The sequence below is a fragment of the Vanessa tameamea genome, chromosome 4 (genome assembly GCF_037043105.1).
Source record: "Vanessa tameamea isolate UH-Manoa-2023 chromosome 4, ilVanTame1 primary haplotype, whole genome shotgun sequence".
NCBI lineage: Eukaryota > Metazoa > Arthropoda > Insecta > Lepidoptera > Nymphalidae > Vanessa > Vanessa tameamea.
Window position 1 is genome coordinate 4,590,936 of NC_087312.1, and position 23,265 is coordinate 4,614,200.

The following is a 23,265-nucleotide window of genomic DNA, read 5'->3' on the forward strand; positions in this document are numbered from 1 at the left end:
TTACAGTAAAAGCTCGAACTACGGTAAAACCTAAGATTTACCGACATGAGTTGGTAAATGTAAGTATTTATTATAAAGGGACAACTTTTTCGGACTTTTACCATTCCAACCTAACCTAAGGTAACGTGTAAATTCTAAGATTTACCAAGTGAATGATGGTAAAAGTTCGAATCCCAAAGTTTTATGGACATTTACCATTCATAATCGGTAAATCTTAGGTTTTACTGGAAAATCTTAAGATTTACCTTAGTTCGAGCTTTTACAGTAACATATATATGTATATGTCAACACATTAAAAAATACACAAATATATTTACTTGTGAGACATCAGATTAACATAACTAAGAGCAACAAAATTATACGCAAAATGACTTAAAGGCTATTCGCCTTTAGAACCAAACCATTGAATTTTATAAAGTTAAGATGGAAATTTATATAATACATAATAACGTGTTATTGTCTTGTAAATTGTGAATCAAATTGAACGAAACAATTTTTTCTATTAAATATTTAAAGTATTGTCTATGAATACAATTGCAATAAAAATACCTATCATTTTAATAGTACGTAATAAATGTAACACCCTGTAAATATCCCACAGCTGTTCCATCTATTTGATAAAATTCAGAACTAATTCAACCACTCTGTATCATGTAGGTTGATGTATTTTCATCCGTTTGCGAATCTTTTCATTTCCCGAGATCCCGTTGTATCCACATTTGAACCCGCGTCATTCGGCAAAGATTTACTTTCTAACCACTGGGCCATTAAGCGGATGATGTCACAACCAGGATGATTTACAATTTTGTTACAAAAAGGTTAAAGAGCCAAAGGTACTACTTTAAGTCTTTAGCGTTTCTTCCTCTATTCTGGCGATATGCAAGTATGTTCAACATGAACCTATTTATGTTATATAACCCCCCATCCCCCCTTCATAATTTTTCCACGATACATTTTGTACAAATTTGATTGAAATATTCTTACAGGAATGATTCTACTTATTCGTTCTACTACTTTAACTTATACTAAATAAATATATATCATACTATAAATAAGTATTCTACAGTTTGTATACTAATTTACTTCTAATATATTAAGTACATATAGTGATACTGATTGTGTATACATTAACATACCTTACCGACTTACCTTTGACATAAAAACTATTATGTTTTTTTGTGAAATATTAAAAATTCTAAACGAACTTTAATACACTTATAAAATAATCGATCGTCAAAAAATCGTGAATCTAAATCTTCACATCATCTACTGGTCTCTCCGTTCATTTCAATCTGAAATTAAAAAAAATACATATACAATGATATAACATACTAACAAAGCGACGTTGTATAGCGGTTGATTAATTAAATATTTATATATTATTTTCTCTTTCTGTCATCAATGAGTTGACATTTGTAAGAAGAAGACGCAAGACACAACACACACATTCAATAAAGTAAAGCCGTTTATTGATAAATTAAATCTGTCGTTTCAGTTCTTGAAAGTAAAGTAACGGCCTGTTAATTTCTCTAGAAGAGACCTTTTCGAAGTAAGTAGATTGTAATATTCCACAACGTTTCTCAGATGAGAATTAATGGTACGTATCGTGGTATTCCATTCGAGTCACACAGGATTCCTCAGGATAGTTTCCTTCACCACTTGATTGTACATTTTGTAAATCCACTATTAACTTGATAGATACTCTGCCAAGGAACTAAATAGTGGTAGTTTTATGAAGTCAATAACAGCACCCTATTGATAAGTTGAGGTATTGTGTAATTTCTGTCAACATTGATTTAATTACTGATAAGAAATTTTTAGTTATTTATAAGTTTTATATTTAAGAAAGGACGCGTCCACATTCGGTTTAGTAATATTATAATATTTTATATTAAATTTTGCGTGTTGGGAAAAATCAATATTGACTAGTAGTTTGACTTTAAATCAAGCTATACTAGAGAGAAAGTTGAGACCATATCGTTATCGAGAATTTGCCATAGTCCCATTTAATACGGTGACATAGTGCCGCTTTAAGTTCACGAAAAAAAGATTTTGCTTGATTTGATTTGATTTTAGATTGATTCGCTTAACCAAAACTATTTAAATCCGACTCTTGCTTCACCCATAGATATTATCAAAAGCAAACACATACAAATCTTAGTAATTAAGCGTAACGTAATCATTTATTCACGTACTTTATCTGAAACCTGGCCGAGAATAAGCGGGACGGACGGTGTCGGTGAATCCACATTCTTCGCATTCAGAGCTCGTCTCGTTAATCCTGAATTCTCGTGTGCTTCTCTCGGTAAGAATCTCCAGACGATAGGTGTGAAAAGTTCCGCGTCCATCTTAGAATCGTCCCGTTTGTCGAAGAACCAGCCGACAATGGAACCCACGGTGAGGGTCGCGAGGAGGCCGAGTGGCGCGATCCAGTGATACGACAAACGGAACAGAGGAAATATTGTTTCAGGATCCTGAAAGTTAAAATACTATTACTAAGCTTGTGATATAAAAATGGACGTATAAATTGGTCAAATTGATCACTCACTCACTCACATGATTTAGTATAGTATTTAAAATGAAAAACGTTAACCCTCGGTATGAACTTAAGTTGTCACAGAGTGATGGCGTTGTATAATGACAAGGTAGAGAAATCATTTTTATTGTAATTAACTTTGCGTTCGGTTAATAAATCATGTAATACGGAAGGTTAGAATCGAGTTAGTGGAATAAGTTCCAACTTTATAAATTTATTGATGTTTCTACACTTTATCATTGACAATACACCATGTTGCAATATATATAACAACAGTAATATAGAACACAACACCGTTTTTTTTAATTAATGGTAGTGTAATCTTTTACCAACGTTCCTAATTGACACTGAAACTATATCAGTCTGATAAAGGATTCTCCGCCGTTGACAGAGTCAGGCAGACATCGTCGTCAGAAGTGATAACACTCGCCGTCCGGGAAGCGAGAAGGCAGCCAGGAGGATGAGGTGGTCACTCACCAGCTCGTCGTGCTGCGACGCGAAGGTGGCGTTGAGCGCGCAGGCGGCGGAGACGGCGAGCGGGGGCGCGCGCAGGCCGGCGGCGGCGGCGGCCTGCGCGCCCAGCGACACGGTGCCCGCCAGCGCCGCGCCCGCGCCCGCGCCCCACACGGCGCCGCGCGGGCCCACCCACCAGCACGACATGCCCAGCGTGAACATGCCGCACGTCGCGCTCGCCGCGATCGCCGACAGCGCCGTCGCCACGCCTGCGCACGCCGACGCATGTCACGCACACTTCTCGACTATTCTCATAAGCGGAGACGACACGGTGGTTCGAACGCGTGCATCTTATCCGATGGTTGTGGGTTCGTGTTTATAATTATATTATAATTCATATCATGCTCGCCAGTGTGGATACACGTCGTGAGGAATGTATATCCACCGAAAATAATGTTTCTACGACGAGAGAAACGGACTGTTTATTAACTTATCACTATTGATGATTCTATTGGACAGTAAACTTAAATCTCATAAACCAAACATAAGTTTAAATGAGTCTTAAAATGGCCATTTAACGGGATTGATTGTTTTCATTTTGCTTAAAACTTGCAACTTCAATTGGAGACGACCACCGACGCGCTATGACGTTTTAAATCGTTATATAAAAATGACGTCCACTTTATACGCATCCCAAGAAAATAATTATTTTTATGAACAGTACGTCGGGATCTTTGCCAAATATACAACCGTGACGTAATCAATTACGACTGAAGTAGACAGAAATAATAGTAGAAATGCAGTAAATTCTCACGTCTTTACATGAGAATACTACTCATTTTTATATGTAATGTTTTCAAATTTGTGATATTCAATATACATTTATGTATAGCTAATTCTGTGTCCAACACACACAGAATAAACATATCACAGATTGAATCAATTAAATTAACTACTTTTATAAAATATTTTAAAAAAAGAACTCTTTAATTCTGTGTTATCATATTACATGTTATCAAATAACATATGTGTATGATTTTCGCATAATAAATCTCAATGGTCATTTTTATTTGAATTGCTCGATAATACTTTACATAAGGATAAAAAGTTAGACCAAGCATTATAATAAAAAAATGGATATAATAAGTTATCAAGGTAAAATAATTTAAAAAAAAAAGAAGAAAGATCAGAAAAGAAAATCTCACGAAATATCAAGATCGAGATCACTGACCGAGTACCCCGCCAAGCTTCTCTATAACGACGAGCATGACTATGGAGAGCGCGGCGAGCGCGGCGGTGACGGAGCGCGCGAGGATGCCCTCGGCCAGCGGCCGCAGGCGCAGGCGCAGCCAGCCGTGCAGGATGTCCTCCACCGCCACCAGCGCGCACGCGTTCAGCACCGCCGACAGGGAACTGGTGGGACCCATCAAACGTTGGTTCTCAGCACGGCCAATACGGGATTGACATATTTTAATGTTATCTTTACTCATCGTGAATTAAAAATTTCCTCTGTTTCAAAATAATAAATGTCATACAAACGTTTAAGTGGTAAGAGTGGTGAGCGGTGTGGTAAGTGACGCAACAGTATCATCATATTTCATTGTGTCGAGGCTTACCTCAGGCCAGCCCCGAAGACACCGGCGAGGAAGACGCCCGAGAGTCCGGGCAGGTGCTGCACGTCGGCCACGTACGTGACGAAGGCGGGCAGCAGGCGGTCGTCCACGAGCGGCGCGCCCGCCGCCGCGCAGCCGCCGCGCACCCACGCGCCCCACGCCGCCAGCCCGCACCACACGCACAGCGTTATCGCCAGGATCGCGCCCACGCAGAATATAGCCAGCGCGCTGAGGGAGCACCAAAGGATACATCTTATGTCGACGAGCAACTGCGCCACCTTATGTCATGGGGTCACTACCGCCCAAACCAGAATAAGAGTTATTGGATGATAATTACGAGGCGAGCTACGAAAAAATTGACAATTTTCTCCTTTTTATATTTTTACAATATCGATAAGAAAAATATTACAACAAACACTTCTTAATGATTTACGTGATTTGTTTTGGTTCATTAGAATCTGCGAAGTGAGATTATAGTTAACTGTTGTTATAGTTATTGAATATTAATGAACAGCTCTCACGTTATGGCTTTCCGTTTGCTCGGAAGAGCTATATATCGCTGCACCATAGTCTGGTTGACGGAATTGAAGCAAGTCCAATATAGAAAACCACCAACTACTGCACCCCACCCTGTTTGACGCTCGTATGGAGAAAAACTCCAGCTAAAATCAAAACACATAAATTAGCATTTTATTCTTCTATAGCAAAGTTAGGCGAACGGGCAAAGGAACCACTAGATAGTAAGTGGACATGCCCTTGGACATTGGCGCTAATTAGACATTAAGTATAAAATATTAACAATTATTTACATCGCCAATACACCCAACCTCAGGCCCTAAGACGTTATGGCCCTGTAGTCACGCTGCCTCATTCACCCTTCAAACCGGCACAACAATTCGAAGTATTGCTTTTGGCGGTAGAATGGTCCGTTTTACGTAAATACTATGTATTACAAAATATGAAGATCTTTAGTAAATCTTAAACAAAGTCCGTGGAACCTTTAAAATATATGTACACATCTTCTGACTTGTTTCACAAATACTAATACTTCAGGCTAAAACCTTAATACTAATTAAGAGTACTATTTAACCTATTTTGTCCATCCCCAATAAATTAGCTTTATTAGAAAAAAATATCAAAATCGGTTCATTAATTTCACACTTTATCGATATTATAAGCAAACAAATCATTCCTCTTTGCTATCCCATAGGAACCGCGCATTGTTCCGGAAAAAGTAGCTGATGTTGATGCCTGTATTCATTTACCACCACTATGCATAAATACCATGTCGATATCTTTCTCTGGGTTAAACAAAAACAAGCCCAGCCCACGGGAATCGTACATTTTTACTTTTTTCGGGATAAATAATGCTACTCGAGACAATAATCTTCCTCTGCGGCAAACATTACTCGGATTCGTTTAGTCGTTCTGGCGAGATTGATTAACAGACACGTTTATAATATTAATACGATATTTAATAAAACCAATAAAATAAAGTTAGCTCGTTTGTTTTAGTTCTTATATATATAGTAAGATCAATCATCTATGCATTAACAAATCTGGTCATTGTAAATTGACATTAATAATCTACATTCATACTGCATGCTTTATTGCAGGGTTCGCGGATATGTATCAGCGGATATATATTATGATATATATCACGATATACATCAATTGATTTTTCCTATCTTCTGAAAAACACTCATAGATCTATGCTTAAGGCCTGACTCTGAATGATTACTTTTTATGATTAGTCGATTACAAATTTATATTAAAATAAAATTAGTTGATTTATCTCACAAACAAATGAAGATATAATAATAAAAGGTTCTTGTTTTTTAAGTGTTCATTAAAAATGTATTTCTCAAACATAGATAATAAACAAAGATAGACACTAATTCCTTTGTTACTTTTGTTTAATAAAAAATGTGGTATTTCGACACATGTATTATTTTACAAATTCCTTTCACATTTTTAAGTGTTTACAGAATGGAATTCGCTTCATTTTCTTAGCCTGGATATATATCAGTTATATATCGGATATATATCAAAAAATTGGATTTTTGATATTTATTATAAAAATCGGATTTTTTTGAACCCTGCTTTATAGTAAATTATATTTAAAAAATTATTTAGCTCATTTTTTATTAGATAAATTAATATGGTACGTAGTATCTTCTTTGTTTAAGTTTATTAACATTTAACAATTCGTATGACTTCATTGAGTTCAAATGTTTTCGTGGAGTTCATTTTAAATTAATACCATGCATCAGATTACAAAATTTGTTGCTATGAACGATTCTTATATGTTTAACATTGTGTTTAAGTTTTGATAAAATGTCTAACTACTTACAACAAGTAATCATCTTGATTAATCTCAGAGACGAAAAATACTAAGTCCACATGTTACGATATTATATTAATTTCGGATAATTAAATAAGGTTATCTTTATCTAATTAACTAATTCGGATTTCCTTCCGTCATGTATCAAGGAATGCTCGACATGTTTCTGGAAGACTGACTGACTGAGGACGCTAGGGAATCGCGTCGCAACTAATCAAGGTGTCCTTGATAAATACCATAAATATAATTTCGTATTATAAATAAAAGTACCGTAAATTTAAAACTATTATTTAAATAACCGATTACATAGGTATTAGTTAAGTTGAGTGTTGGCAGTTACAACCAGTCGCATTTTCACTCAAATGAAAAGATTTAATTAAATTGTTTAAAAATATAACGATATTTTAATTACTCAATAAAATGAAGCAAAAGTGTCGATAACAAATTTATTTATTATTATTAACGGACTGAAACATTAATGTAAAATTTCGTTTAAAATACAAATTAAATTTATTTCAGTAAAGATTAAACCAGTCAAATATTCTTACTTACTTTGATAAATCAAGTCTTCCAGATTCTTTAGCTATACTGAGCACGTCACCAAAGCCACCGACAGCGAGGGTGCCGGCCGCCGCCACCAGAACCACGCCGATGAACATCACGCCCGTCTGCACGGAGTCTGTCCACACAACCGCTCGCAGACCACCCTAGGTGCATATATATGATGTATAATTTATTTATTGCAAATAGACTAGCAAACGGGTCACCTGAGGGTAAGTTGGCATCAATACCAATAATTGTATATGACATCATATTGATAGCACACAACAATATAATAATATTGCTTTTTGGCGGTATAATAGGGATGTGATGACTGAGTGGTACCTACCTAATCTAACAATACCAAGTAAAAACTCTTCGGTACACACCTGCCATTTATTATTACTGTCTCTTATGTAATGGATAAAATATTTATTTTGATAATGTTTAACGTGTCAATGACGTTATATAAAACTAGATGGACCGCGTTCAATGCCTTATAAAAATCGGTAAAATACCAGATCGATACAATCCACATTAGAGTCTAGTCTATTAAATAAAGGATTTCTTGTTTGAGCGTTGTACTAAATATTCAATAATAACGTAAAAATTAATATAACAACACGAGCTATCCGGTAAAAAAAGGCTTATAAAAATTTCACCGAAATCAGTCCTACCGTGTAGGGGGTACATATAATCAGATACATATTTTTTTTATGCAATAGGTAAGTGGACCAGCAAATGGGACACCTGATGTTAAGTGGTCACCTCCGCCTATAGACATCAATTGCTACGCCAATGCGCCACCAACCTTGGAAACTAAGATGTTATGTCCCTTGTGCCTGTAATTACACTGGCTCACTCACCCTTCAAACCGGAACACAACAATACCAAGTATTGCTGCTTGGCGACAGAATATCTGATGAGTGGGTAGTACTTACCCAGATGGGTTTGCACAAAGTCCTACCACCATGAAACATGTACTTAATTAATATATGCGTTTGTTTAATACGATTCTACGTCCAACGATAGGCATTACGTATATACAAATATAAAAAATCTTTCATGTTAAATCATTTCGTAATTTATTTAAAGCTATGTGAATAAATCTTTGTCACATAATCGATATTCATACATCGACATATCAGTCGTACTAGTCTTTACTTTAGTAACACACTACGATAGCATTAATAATATTAATGGATACGCTATGTCTTAGCGTGTGCGTAAAGACGAGTTTAGGAATTGCATTAGTAGTAGGTAACATATTTATAATGTGTGCTATTTCATCTTCCCCTATACAAATAATCATTTTTGTAAGGCGTTTCATGGCGTCTCTCATTGATTTAATACTCAAAGACAAATGATAAAAATACCGCTGTGGCCCATCATCATTGTGAAAAACATCAGCTATTCCTGGCACGTCCGACGTGCACCGCCATAGTATAAAATATTACCTAATCCTTGGACTTGTCTGCTAAAATTAAAAATAAGTTAAAACTACCCACAAATAATTTATATCTAAATAAAAGAAATAAAAATTAAAAAGCAACAAAATTACTCACTAATACTGTATAAAGGCCGCATATTACAACCATCGCACCACCGACGGCAAAAACATTAAAACCCGTTACTGGAAAGAAAAACAAAAAATGAAAAAAGCGAAACACGGTTGTACTAATGGCTAAGATGCTGTAGACCATTAGATTTCTACACCCGAGCCGAGAGTACGCTAATATTGAAATTAGAAAACCGTTACTATCAAATACGTTAAAGCCATTTAGTCAAATAACTTGAGTACACTGTACTATTGAATATTAACGTTTAAATTACAAGTGACATTGAACCTTGAAAAAGCTTTGAGTACACAAAACTAAAATCTTTATTCTTCTAGGTACAACCAAGATAAACTAGATTTAAAAGAGTCGTACTTCAGAAAAACAATTGAAGTCAAATATACCCGAACAATATGATATAAAAACCTTAATATTTAAGATATTATGGTCTTCTCATCGAACCTTCATAATAATTCAATGTTATGTTACTGTTTTCTTTTTATTATTTTGGTTGTGTCGTGTACCATCTTTCCTCTAGCTCCGCAATCCGTGGGAATTATTTCATGAAAAGGAACGGAAGTGTGTAACAGGAAGCCGAGGAAGCGCGCGATATTTGATTTGACCAATGAGCGCAATGAAATTTGAGAATTTGCCATCATAGTACCAACCTATACTCCGAGAAGATATAATGTTGTTTATAACCAAGGGGACATGACTTGACAACGGTAAGGCTCGCTCGTGTTTTTTTATCAACTTCCATAATATTTTTCTTATTTTCATTATAGTTAATATATATATATGGGAAAACATAACACGCACAGGACAAAAATACATATATAATAAATAGAAATATTCGCATGTATAACAACCTAAGATTACCAGGAGACCGCTGTAGCTCTTAAGATGCCTTTGTAAGCTTTAAACCCAATAATATTCTGAACTATGGTAATGTACAATTTATTTTTACTTGAAATAAAATAAATAAATAATTATATAAGTATATATTTTCATACAATATTATTGCAGGAGAACGCAATGAACCCTCCAATTCATATCGCTAGAAAACAAATTTACTCTTACACAACGCTCAGTCATTTCTCTTGCTTCCAGATATGTATATATCTGTTGTATTAAATATTTAACTATGTATAAGATGTATAAAATTAAAAAAAAACATTATTTACACAATCGAAATCTTTTCTAGATTTTAGCTAGTAAAATCGTTTGCTAATATTTTTTACAGCCAACACTTCGCATGGTTTATAATTTCATTTTAAATATTACATTCTGACGCATTTCGACGCGGACAAAATTTAAAAAAGGTTAAGATAACTTTGTATATTTAACATTTTATATTTACATTAGAATTATTTACATTAATGACTCGAACAAGTACATACAAAACATAATTAAAAATAGCTACTGTACAAATCGCGACCGCGTGGAATGGTGGCAAGAATGCCACCGGCATTACTACGTTGTATCGCAATTCCTATTCTCTGGGCCAAAAATTAACCAGATCTCCTGTCACCAGTGATGACAACAATCAAACAATACTCCAAGATTAAGATAACTTATTAATTTAGCCATACAATGAGTAATAATTTTATCAGTCAGGCTACTTCTAACCAGCAATGAATATAAATCGTCATAAACAATAAAATTATGGTATTGATTGGCAAGAGTGTGAAATGACATCTTCTAATTAGTAGTTTATTTACTCACATTGATTAAATGCTAGTGCAGGAACATAAACAACCATAGGCAGGAACAATACCTGAAAAGAAAAAGTGTAACGATTTACATATCCATTAGCATAATATATGCTCTATGCTATGAACACCGACGTGATTGTTAGTTTTTACAGAAAAAGTAATTAATTAAACATCTGCTTGTTATATTACATTGAAATGGAAATGGAATGTTTTTGTTTACTGGCGTCTGAAATCAATTTATTTAAATTAAATTAATGACGTCTATTGTTACACAGTCATATTCAAATTTAAAAACAAAACATATTGGTATCAATACTATACGTTGTGTAAGCCTATAAATTATTTTATATAAAATATTTATAAATAATCATTTAAGGTTGTATAGCTTTTAGCTATTGAGTTATATTCAATCACAGAATTATATAAATGTGATGAATACTTTTTGGTTTGACATTTTTATAATAAAAGTATAGGAAGAATATTTTTGAATTTGACATGGGAATTGTTAATCTGGTTTGAAAAGCGGAAGATAATGGATGATTGTAACAAAAACTGGAAAAATAAATATTGTAAACTATATTAAATATTGTTAATTATTTGACGTTCCTATTTACTTGAAGCTGGGTCTTCAGTTGTATGTACTTTGTTGTATAATTCTATAGAGTTTTATCAAAAAAGCACACTTCAAAATTGGACGTTGTCATGAGAAAATAGATAATTTATTAAGTACCTAGTAAAGTTTAATGTTTATTTTAATATAGGAAAACCGGACCAAAAGTTTGTTGCAAGCACTTATTGTATTATAAGTTTAGAAGCTTAGTGTCCTAAAATACCAACTTCGAAGTATAATTATATTTAAATATAATTTCATCAAAATAAAACATGTACCGATTTATTTTTTAACTGTATCAATATTGTAATTAATTAGTAAATGATAAACAGAATAATATAATATTATACATGAAAATCTGTCCATTTTTTAACTATTGTTTCTGAATCGATCGTAATGAAATTCGACAATGAAGTAAGTATTAATATTAAATTAAAAAATAAAGAATTTGGATAGAAAAACAGTTTATTAATTGTGTACAGTAGTGGACGTTTATTCAATTCGCCTGTCCATCAATGTAAGACGATCCAAAACAACAATTCGTCCACAAGACGTGTGTAAATTAGTACACACTTACTCGTAAAATGGTCAATTGACCATTGTCCGCCGCACGTTGAATCGCAACGCGAGTAAAGTCCAGATTCATGAACATCCTTGGCCAGCAATTAGTAGTTATAAATTAATTGATACAATAGCATTAAATATAACAACTCTGTTCTTTTTTTTTTTCATTAAATATTTACTTCCTATAATTTTATTTTCGCTTTGTAATTGGGAAATAAAAAATCATATAATTAAAATTAAAAAGTATAAGTTATCTATAAATGTAAGGAACCTCAAAACGGGTCACGTTGGAAGTAAAAAGAAATTAGGTCTACGGCTACATAGTATTTCATATAATAAAAAAATCCTAATTAAGACATATTCAATAGTAGGAATGAATAGCGTGTAAATTTCAAAATTAGTCTAAAAATGTATTTAATATGGCATATTTTAATAATAATATCCGTAAGACAATATAGATACTTAGTTTACAATGGTTCGTATGAATAGTTACAAATTTGTATCACTGTACTCTTAACGAAGACATTGAACAAATCGTAATTTATAATCGAAAAAGATATTTAATTACGCTTGGCAAATATTTTTTTTATTATAAATAATTATATTTATTACTTTACTACACTCAGAATTAATAACATTAAGTGCTTGAATATATACAAATATGAATTAACAATTACTGTATAAATCTTGACCGCGTGGAATGGTGGCAAGAATGCTAGCAGCATTAAAAGTCTAAAATAGACATATTTCCATCTAAATCATTATTATCTGCTCAGCAATAAATAAGTCCTTCTTATTGCAAAACTTGAACTTATTAATCCAATATGATGTGATGTGGTTTCTGAAACTGTTAAACAACTTTTTTTTTTATTTCTTACATTTTCCTTTGAAAATATTATCTAACAACTCGTAAGTCGGGCAATTGTTATTTAAATACCTGTTGCTGAATAGGTTATCGGTATAAAATAGTTACATTTTCATTTATGTTAAATATATGTTGCTGCACATTGCATAATACTAGTTTATTGTGGTTAAAAATAGTATTGAAATTTGACATTATGGATTTTGTCATTTTGTATAACATACAATTATAGGTCTAATCACACAAATTCTCTCCGCGCTAAATTAAATATTGTTAATAAAAAAAAAATTAACTTAACAAATATAATCTAATTTATATATTTTTTTATTCTCTTTACTCTTAGTCGTCTCACTCACACCTAAACCAAGCACAAGCGTCACCGATTCACACTAATGCAACCCGATAATAATAATTCAACGTTGAGGGGCGCGCCTTATGTTCGTATTATTCCGAGAAAATTTTCTGCAACCTAAATCTTCTCTAAAAATAAAATAGCTATTTATAGTTTATATTACGCATTTTTCACGACTTACGGTAAAATTTTCATTCTCTATAACATTTGCAATAATTTTTCTTCTAAGATCTTTACAATAATATCGAAAGCTGTATTAAAAACTGCATATTCAAGTAGAGTACTTATCAACTCGCTAGCATTTTATATGCTAGCGAGTAGATAAGTAAGAACCAAATTTGATGACTATTATGATTTAAGAGATACCTACTCGTAATACAAAAGTACCTATCAATTAAATTGAAACATCTATTCCATGTTCAGATTTTTTTCGAAAATCCGTAATGAAAATCATTTTTTTTTTTCAAGCTTGACATTGGCCGAGGGTTTGAAAATAGCGTTAATTCGATGTTAAATATTATTTTTTTCCCTTTGCGGTTGGAGATTAAACATATAAATCAGAATATATGTACTTTATGCAAGTAGGATCGTATTATTTCATTATAGTAATTTTCGAATTGAATAATTATGTCCTGTAATGGTTCGAATTTTAGATTTTCCCAATAATAATTACCGTATAATTCACACATGACTAATTATTATTTAAAAAAAATGCCTTTAATAGATTAAATACCGGACGTCGTCAATGTCGTCGTCGTATAAATTTATCTGACTTATTTTAATATACTGTTATTGCAGCTACAATAGAATACTTGTTATGTCACACAGATTAAATAATAACATTGCATATAGTCGCAGTCATTATTGTCGATTCGTAACCCAGATATCGTTAATACCTCTTAATAGCTGTATCTATTTTATGACTGATTAGATCAAACTTTATAAGTATATGTAAATATGTACATAGATCGGTATCCTGTATTAATAATATTACATCAGTTTAAAGAATATTTTATATACTAATTAAACTTCAATTCATTCTGACCTAATTTTCGTCATTTAAGTTTGTGTGTTTTTATGTCTGTTATGATCCGCTAAAGTAATGATAATATTGGCATAGAAGTCGGTTATATCGTGTTATAGATACTATAAAGCGTATTTTGTTTAATGATTTATGAAACATAATATTTAAAGTATAATTTATGCCGAGAGAAGTTGGTAAATTATAATTTGTATAGAATAAACTACGAGTGCATTTTTTATGTCAGTAAATATAATTAACGTTGTTATTGAAAAAGTTTATAGCAGAGATTCTGAAGTACGTTTTCCTCTTTTTTTAACTAGATGAGTGATGCGACTCCTTTAGGATTATAGTAGTTCAGACAATTTATGACACCCAAAAACTAAGGACGTTATCACTAAAGTGGTTCACATAGATTCAAAAACATTTGTTACTCATTGTATTGAGTAAAGGGAGGGTAAAGGGAGATTTGTCCACATATAGTTATCCTCATTTGTTATATCTATGAAACTGATAAAACATTAGTACGAACATTCGTGATAGCAACTTACCTCGTCCAAGAGAAAGAGAATTGATGCTACCGCTCGAACATGGCGATTGAACCGTAGTTCTAAATACTGAAACAATTGCGCAATTTATTAAAGTGTTAAAAATTAAAAAAGTTTAACTTAATTTTCTGCCAGTACCTAACTTTTGTTATGTAGCTATGTATATACAAACATAATTAATAAAAAATAATAATAGTGTAGATAAAAAATGTTTACAACATGCAAATTCATATATATATTTCTATTTTCAATAAGATTACGGTTGCATTTTAACCAGTCGACGAAATAATATCTATTACTTTAAGTGTTATTTTTATTTATGTATTTTTGAACGTGGTTGCTGTCGAGTGACATTAATTATAGTTCCACAGAGATAAAACCCGAAAATAATACAAAAACTTTCGACGAGTTTTACAACAGATGTCGTGCACATATACAGCGTCAACTGATGTGCGATATTTTTTCATTTAACTTTTTTTTGAGAATTATCTGATTAGAAATATTAACTTTATCAGAATATTCATTGGAATTTTTTCGTGAAATTTATTTACTTTCTACGTAAATGCAATAAAAAGATAACAGAAAATCTAAAAGTGAATTGATATAAAAAAAAATTTCTAGCGCTACTAGAACTCTTCGTCTAGTGTTGAGGTTTACAAATTTTTAAATGCCTAATTAATATATTATATGATTTTTATGATGACTATGATTTCTAACATTAATTTCATAATTTGATTTCGTTATTCGGCCTCTTCGAAGATTGCAGACGACTCAAAAAACGCGAATCCAAACAAATTAAATTAGTCGGTAAGGTCAACCACAAGAACTGCAAGGGGCTTATGATCGAATATTCTCGTTTAACATCTTTTGACTTATGTAACTTGATTGAAATTTTCAAATAGCGTTTGCTCTACCATTTCAATATCGGCTATATTTAACACACATTCAGTAGAATAGGGTTAAATGTTTTAATAACTGGTATTTAATATTTAAGAGAATTGAACGGTAAAGATTACGTTTTAGCTCAATGCTACTCTTAAACAGCGTATTTTTTATACAAGTTATCGATGACGTAATTTGAACACGGTTTTATTTCCATCGTACAAAGTCCACTCAATACGTCGGTGAACGTCAGGCCCCCGTTTGTGATAGATTACCTAATACAGATAAGATCTAACTAACTTGAATAACGATAAATAATCCAATTGAGAGACATCAAACAGATCAAAGTTATTCTTATTTATTTGATAAATTTCGATAAACAAATACTTTATTTAATAAAAAAGATTAAAGTATTACATTAACACATAAAATAATCCTATTCGTAAAGTATATAATAGTACAATAAGTTATAATTCTTAAAAATATTACAAATGGGAAAGAATGCCTTTGAATATTTGCCTCTTAATTATGATTGAATAGCTATTATATATGAACAAAATGTAAACTCAGCACATGCATAATCGTGAAATGTCAGGAAGTTTTATACGACATTGACTAAATAGACTGAGAGCCAGTGATCGGCAGACTTTCGAATCCTTGGTACGCTCAAAGGAACCCTCGATGGGAATAGTAAACATTCATTTCCCCAACAGCAGGTGAAGCAGTAGGTATACCTGGCAGTAAAATGGAGTTTGCAACTATACCGAAAGTCTGCCGATCACTGGCTCTTAGACTAAAAATAATAATTATAAAACGCAATGGTAGTCAAAGTATATCAACGTAAGTCAGGTCATTTCAAATAGCAATATCACGTTATTAGCCCTATTGTTAAACATTTTTACAATTATTCAGGTTAATTATTACTACTATTTACTTAAAAACATACAAAATTACATCTACGGCAAAAATATAAATGCTTAGAAAAGGCTGATACGAAATAAACTGAAAAATGCCTATTTCATAATCATAATTTTTCAGTGCAGTTAAGCTATTCCGTAACAAGAAACTCGAAACTCACCGCAGAGTACGTGCTTGTAATGTCTGAATGTAATATACGATATTGACTATAATAATTATAAAATTTATACAATACATGTATCAAAATGGCTATAATTAATTGTCAATATTTTACGAGTGAAATGCGAAGTGATTTCTTACAGAATCGCAATGCTGAAGTATGACTGATTTATACAAAATTATATTTAATAACAATAGAGTAAGTCTGTGTGTGTAACAATGGCACAATTACTGGATGTCATACATATATTTAAACATGAACTTACTTCATACGAAGACGATAGTCTGAGCGTGCAAAACACAGGTAAATACACGGTCGCCACCACGACACAGCTAAGGGTGACTCCCACGATCACCAGCCAGTATTGTGTACCGTAGTTGTAGACTTCTGCCGGCGTACCGAGGATTGTGACGCCGGAGACATAGCTATTATTAAAACAATGATTTATTTAATTTAGTAATAGTAATTCAAATATAAATTAATGTTAGAATTATATATAGCATATACAGTACTTCAGGATAAATACTATTTATCGGCTAACATCGTATATATGTATATATGAACCAGACCGCATTCTATATAATATCGATGATCTTACCAGCTTGTCATAACGATTAGAAAAAGTTAATTACACATTATATTATTGAAGACGCACATTTTTTTATCTATTAATGCCATTTGATTACCGCGTCTGTCTACTATAATATGTTTTATTTTTGTCTCGTCTACGTAATCTGTTAAGACTTAATTAGTTTCTCAATAAATGTTTGTCTTCCTTGAAGACTAAATACATACATACCTATATGTTCTTACGTTTCATTTTATATTTATTATTCTCCATTAGTATTTAAATTAATATCAGTATAATAGCTATTAATGATTTAAAATAGGATGCATTTAGCCATATTTTATTTAAGTTTAAGAGTGAAATTCACTATTTAATGCAATCAAGGAATTAATTACTAATTACCTCCTATAATAATTGAATAAAATCGAATAATCTACTTTATCTTTTATAAAGAATAATATTAGTTAATTAGAGGTACTCATAATTTTATTGCATAGGAAATATAGCTTCTTATACATATAGAATGTATAAAATATGAACAGCAAAATTGTATGGAAACATGCAATCTTTGAGAAAATGTAGTCGTAATACCTATCAACCCAAAAAAAAACACGTGACATTAGTATGTTATACATCACTTATTTTGATTTTGATAAAACTTTACAAGAACAGTCAGTAGTGGACTTCTCATTAGTTCTGATGGTTACTGGAAACCATCACCGCAGACATTGCTGCCGCAAGAAATATTAACTATTCCTTACAACACAAATGCGCCACCAACTTTGGAAGCTAAGATGAAATTACTCTTGTGCCTGTAGTACAATGACTCACTCACCCACCCTTGACACATGAAACACAACAATACTGAGTGCTGTTGTTTGGCGGTAGAATATGTGAGAAGTGAGTGATAGATATCACACAGTCTGGGTAGATACCCAGACAGACAATTGGCCGTATATATTTCGAACGGCGATTTAATTTTCAGTATCAATTATTTATTCAGCTGGATATCCCTATAAAAGAGAATCTTACGTTGCATTTTATGCAATTGTAACAAAAGTTTGCATATCGGTCGTATTGCTTATTCTGTTATGTTTTAAGTTTTATGAGAAGTAGGAGATTTATTTAATTCTCTATTTAACACACATGTAAATGTATTTGTGAGGACAGTCAGTGCCGTGGGAAAATATAGTAGTTTTTTTCCAGTAGACATAGTTAACATAACATACTAAGAAACTGAATTTACTAATGATATTATTTATTAGTCATACTGGAAAACATTGAATATATTTTTTTTTAATACCCAACGTAAAATTGTCAGTAATTGTAGAAATGGATGTAACATAGATATATAATATTAAAGTAACTAATAATATTAAGAGGATCTTTATTGTATAGATTATGTTCAAACATCGATATTATAATTACCTATTGATACAAATATTTTAGTTGTTCGTCGTCTGTTGATTGTAAAATAATGAATGCTTTGATCGGGTAATATTGTGCTCGTTCGTGTTGAATGCTTGAAAAAGATTTAACCTAGTTTTGAATATGAAATATATAAACCCTATGATAAATTAGCATAAGCTAACTGCTGTAGTTATGGCTTTTAATATTTTGAATATAATCAGAAAGAAAAAACTAATTTTCACAAAAAAATTAATCATACCGTTTGATCATGTATTTCAGTGGGATTAAAAGGAGGTATTTTAGAAACCAACTAAGGTTTCAGTACACATTATTGCATTAAAAAAATCGATTAGGGAAAGGCAAGGTAACTATAGATAAAAAATACTTTTCAAATTAATGTAAAATAAAATAAAAATATTTTAATTTTTTAGGTAGGTAATGTAGACAATAACAATAAATAGTCACACGTAGTGATTAATTATAATTATACGAGTTTTTAATGTCCTTTTAAATTCATACTTCTCGTACGATTTTAAATTAAAATTACCCAAATTTATTTTCAAATAAAACTTTTTTAGCTGTCTAAGATTTTCGCGAATAATAAAAATACAACAGTCAAGACAAGTATTATAAGTAATTTAGAAAACGTACATAATTTCAACGTCTACTACAGATAAATAAAACAAAGTAATATTTACCTGGCAATTAATGACATAGCAACAGGAAAAGTCGACATCGCCTTTCCTCCAAGTAGGTAATCCTTAATATCTACCACAGCTTTGCTTCTGGATCCTACAGCACTATACCACACCCCACCGGCACAAGATGACGCGCACAGCACACCGAACGCCACATAGTCACCCACCCCAAAACCCCCTTCTTTCATTGTGAACGACATCTTGTTAATCTGGTGAAATAAAAAATTTAAATTTAATAAAATATTTGTTTTTTTTTTTATTTTACTCATACAAATATTATTATAATCATCAGTAAAATAATATTTAGTTCGGAAGTACTTTTAAAGCACTTTAAAACAATACGCTCTACGTATGTAACTCATCTCTTTTTGTCATAATGTCAAATTTAATTACAAAAGATTTGGTATCTTTTGTAATTCCGAGAGATTCATTCAGAGCTATTCCGAGACGTAAACTTGAAACTTACCATAAAATACTATTGTTAAATGTCATACAGTGAGATGCGTCATCAATTATCATAAAATAAATACAAACATAAATAGTACAGAAACCAATACACAATATTATCATAAGTCGGTTTTCAAAATGTTTCTAGTGATTATAGAAGGTGTCCATAAAAATAAGTTAGATTATCATGATGGCACTACTGTATGTACAGGAAAAATTGCAAAGAAAGTGCCAGCAAGTAATAGTAAACATTTTATATTTTTCAATTAAACGCCCATTTGGACAATTTTTTACCGAGCAAACTTCGCACTTAATGGGCAATTACTTTAGTAAATTATATAAAAGTAAACAGTCAAAAATGTATATAAACGTATGATTTAATATCCACTATTCTCTCAATCTCCATGTTTTCTCGCAGCAGTCATTTTAGGTTACATTTACAAAATTATTTCGGAATACGTAAACAATTTTTTTAATTGTTACGTCCTCTATGTACTTTCGCATTTAAAATTCACTATTATTAAGAATGAATTGCATGAATATCCATATTTTATTACTAAGTTATTCTAAAATGGGTAGTAGAGTCATAACAATTTCTTTTTTTTTTTTGAAAATTACACTTGACAACGAACTGAAATAATTAAAATACTTTAAAAATTCTTTATTTCCATTTAAAACCATTATCTTCAAGTCAAGGTTACATTCTACCTGTGTTTCATCGCCTCATTTAACTAAATAAATACTTCACATGGCAAACAATAGTTTCAATAATTTAAACAAAAATGGGCCTTACAAGAGTCTCCGACATGTTTCTACGTTTAATGGATATATATATAAAAGGAAATTGCCATACAACCTTTTAGCTTATATCCTATCATATTTTACTTAAGAGGTATATATTATAAAAATCCACTAAAATCGATGGTTACCCACATCATTAAAGAGCTCTAACTTTCAGATAGCTGTGTAGTTTAAGTGATTTCGATTTGACGCTGACACCCTAGTTGTGAAGAAATCAATAAGTTATTCAAACAAAAATTATAAACTAAATATTACACTGAGATTTATCTCAGTCAAATTCTGACAATATCCAACAACTTTGATTTTATGATAAGATCTCAAGATTGGGGGTCGAAGTACAAGGACAGTTTCATTCGCAATAACTCTATCCTTAAACATATTTTAGTTTTTTTCTTAAAATAATCTCCGCTAGGTTACCATGTGTTTGTTGTGGTTTTTGGTTCGTTTTCTATGGTTTTCATTAACTGTTTATATAAATGTTTTTTATTGAGTCATATAAGAAAGATTTACATCAAACCATGGCAGCATCACGATTGACATTTTAAAATTACTGATTACTGTTAATTATTTTAAAAATCAGCTGGCACCATTTATAGAAAAGAAACCAATTGATGGACTTTATTTAAACCTCATAGTAGTAAGCAGTCAATCAGCTAGTTTCTAGAAATCAAATTATACTTTTTTTATATGATGTACGTAGATGGACGTGCAAGTGGTGTTAAGTGGTACACCACCACCCATAGATATAAGAACTGTACAAAATATTAACCAATCCTTTTCGCCCGCATTAAACGTCCTGCTCTGCTTCTCTGATATTAAAAAGACTGCCTCAAAAATGGAAAATTTCTCAAAACCATAATTCAATAGTTCCAGAGATTAGTGCATTGAAACAAAACACAAACAATCTCTTCAATGCCTCAATATATAAATCGAAGATCTAAGAAGACAAGTGCGTCATCAGCAAATTTTCAAGCAAAACTACTATATATTAAATTAATATTAAGATCATTAAAACAAATATTATGTTAAAATTTTCGATATTTTGCTAATTTATAATTGAAAGCTCTATTTTTTTCTTGGTACAGTCCGAAATGAAACCACTCAGGTCCCATGTCTCCGAGAAGAACAGTCGAATGATATTAAAAGTCATTTTTTAAAAGTTCGTGATCGCATACAATTTCAATATATTTAATCTATATGGAGTTTTAGCTTAATATGTATTAGTAACTTTTAAGGTTTTTTTATTATTTATATTACCTGAACTACTGAACTACACTAGCTGGCTTTACCCGCCCGAAATTTATAAAACAAACTTGCAAGCCCCGTTTTACCCCATTAGGGATGGAGTTTAATAAAATCCGTTCTTGGTGGATGTCTACATAAAGAACCTGCCAAATTTCAAGTTTGTAGATGTTCTGAGATTTCGTGATTAATCAGTATTTCGCTTTTATATATTTAGATGTACTATTTTATATTTAGATATATTATTTATTAATCGTCTTAAAATAAAATACTGCCAACGGTAAAAATGGGTGTAATTCATAATACTTGAAATTATTGTTGTTTTACAAATCAGAAAAAAAACAAATAACTTTTTTTTTATAAACTACATTATTTTAATTATTGAATAAAATGTCCTTACCCAAGTTTCGATCAAACGTACTTTTGCTTTAAACAATGTATTTATATAAAATATATATTAAAAAAACGATAAAAAAATCGTGACAAAGAAAAATATGAAACAGTACATAACCGAAGCTATTTTTTTATCTATTTTAATTTAAAAATAAAAAAATATATATTTGAGATGGTATCGTGCCGGAATTCAAATCGAAATTCGAAATTCGAATTTTTTTTTACAAAATCTTAGTAATATTTGTTACGTCGGGCGTTTTAATGTCAATCAACGCGACCTACACTAAACGCGTTTATCGACCTTATTTAAATGTATATTTATTTATTCAGTCGTATAACCGGTCTACATACCTTCTACTTTTGATTTTTAATAAAAAAAATATGATAATATTTACCTGTAAAATAATTTATTTATTTCATTAAATAAGCCTATTACGGAAGAAGTATATGAATTCTTCGCATATATGATGTATTGCCAATGATACAAGGGCGTCAACGTATGCACGGTACGACAATGTCAACAAGTCCACTAGTTCCGACAACTTTCACTGAACATCACAACTCGTAAGAATCTATTGCACTCTATGCAAAAAAATATATCTGAATGTCAACATTCTTCAGAAAGTAACTCAAATTTCCCGCGCGCTTACATCACAGATTACTAATGTCATTGTCAGTTTACCACACGCACCATTCATATCGTGACTCTCGGAAAAAGAGCACACGCAATTTTCATAGCAATAGCACAAATGGATGAAAGTATGCACGTCAGTATCAACATGCGACTACACGAGTTATGTTTAAATAAATGAATTAACAGCATACGTCAGTCGCATACACGATAAAATTATTTAGGTACACTATTTAAAAATGCAACACACACATTGGCACGCGAATACAATATACACAGCGATAGGAAATTTTCGAGCAACCGTAGCGACGTCTACCGGCAAACTGAACAATCTGAATGACGATACTGCTTTAACGACATCAATGACGTGAAAATAGCGCCAAACTACTAAAACGATTCCG

The 23,265-nt window shown here is 31.8% G+C and overlaps 1 protein-coding gene across 1 annotated transcript; it reads right to left on the bottom strand.

The window, feature by feature from the left end:
- Positions 1-593: 593 nt before the first annotated feature.
- LOC113394420 (sodium-coupled monocarboxylate transporter 1-like) lies at positions 594-23,183 on the bottom strand. Its single transcript, XM_026631727.2, has 13 exons — positions 22,629-23,183; positions 19,351-19,559; positions 16,940-17,099; positions 14,718-14,783; positions 10,768-10,819; positions 9,052-9,119; positions 7,499-7,653; positions 5,124-5,264; positions 4,606-4,830; positions 4,221-4,402; positions 3,014-3,258; positions 2,196-2,474; positions 594-1,292 (listed from the first exon to the last, which is right to left on the bottom strand). The coding sequence occupies exons 2-13, from the start codon at positions 19,548-19,550 to the stop codon at positions 1,263-1,265; spliced, it is 1,803 nt and encodes a 600-aa protein (XP_026487512.1). The 5' UTR covers positions 19,551-19,559; positions 22,629-23,183; the 3' UTR covers positions 594-1,262.
- Positions 23,184-23,265: the final 82 nt, after the last annotated feature.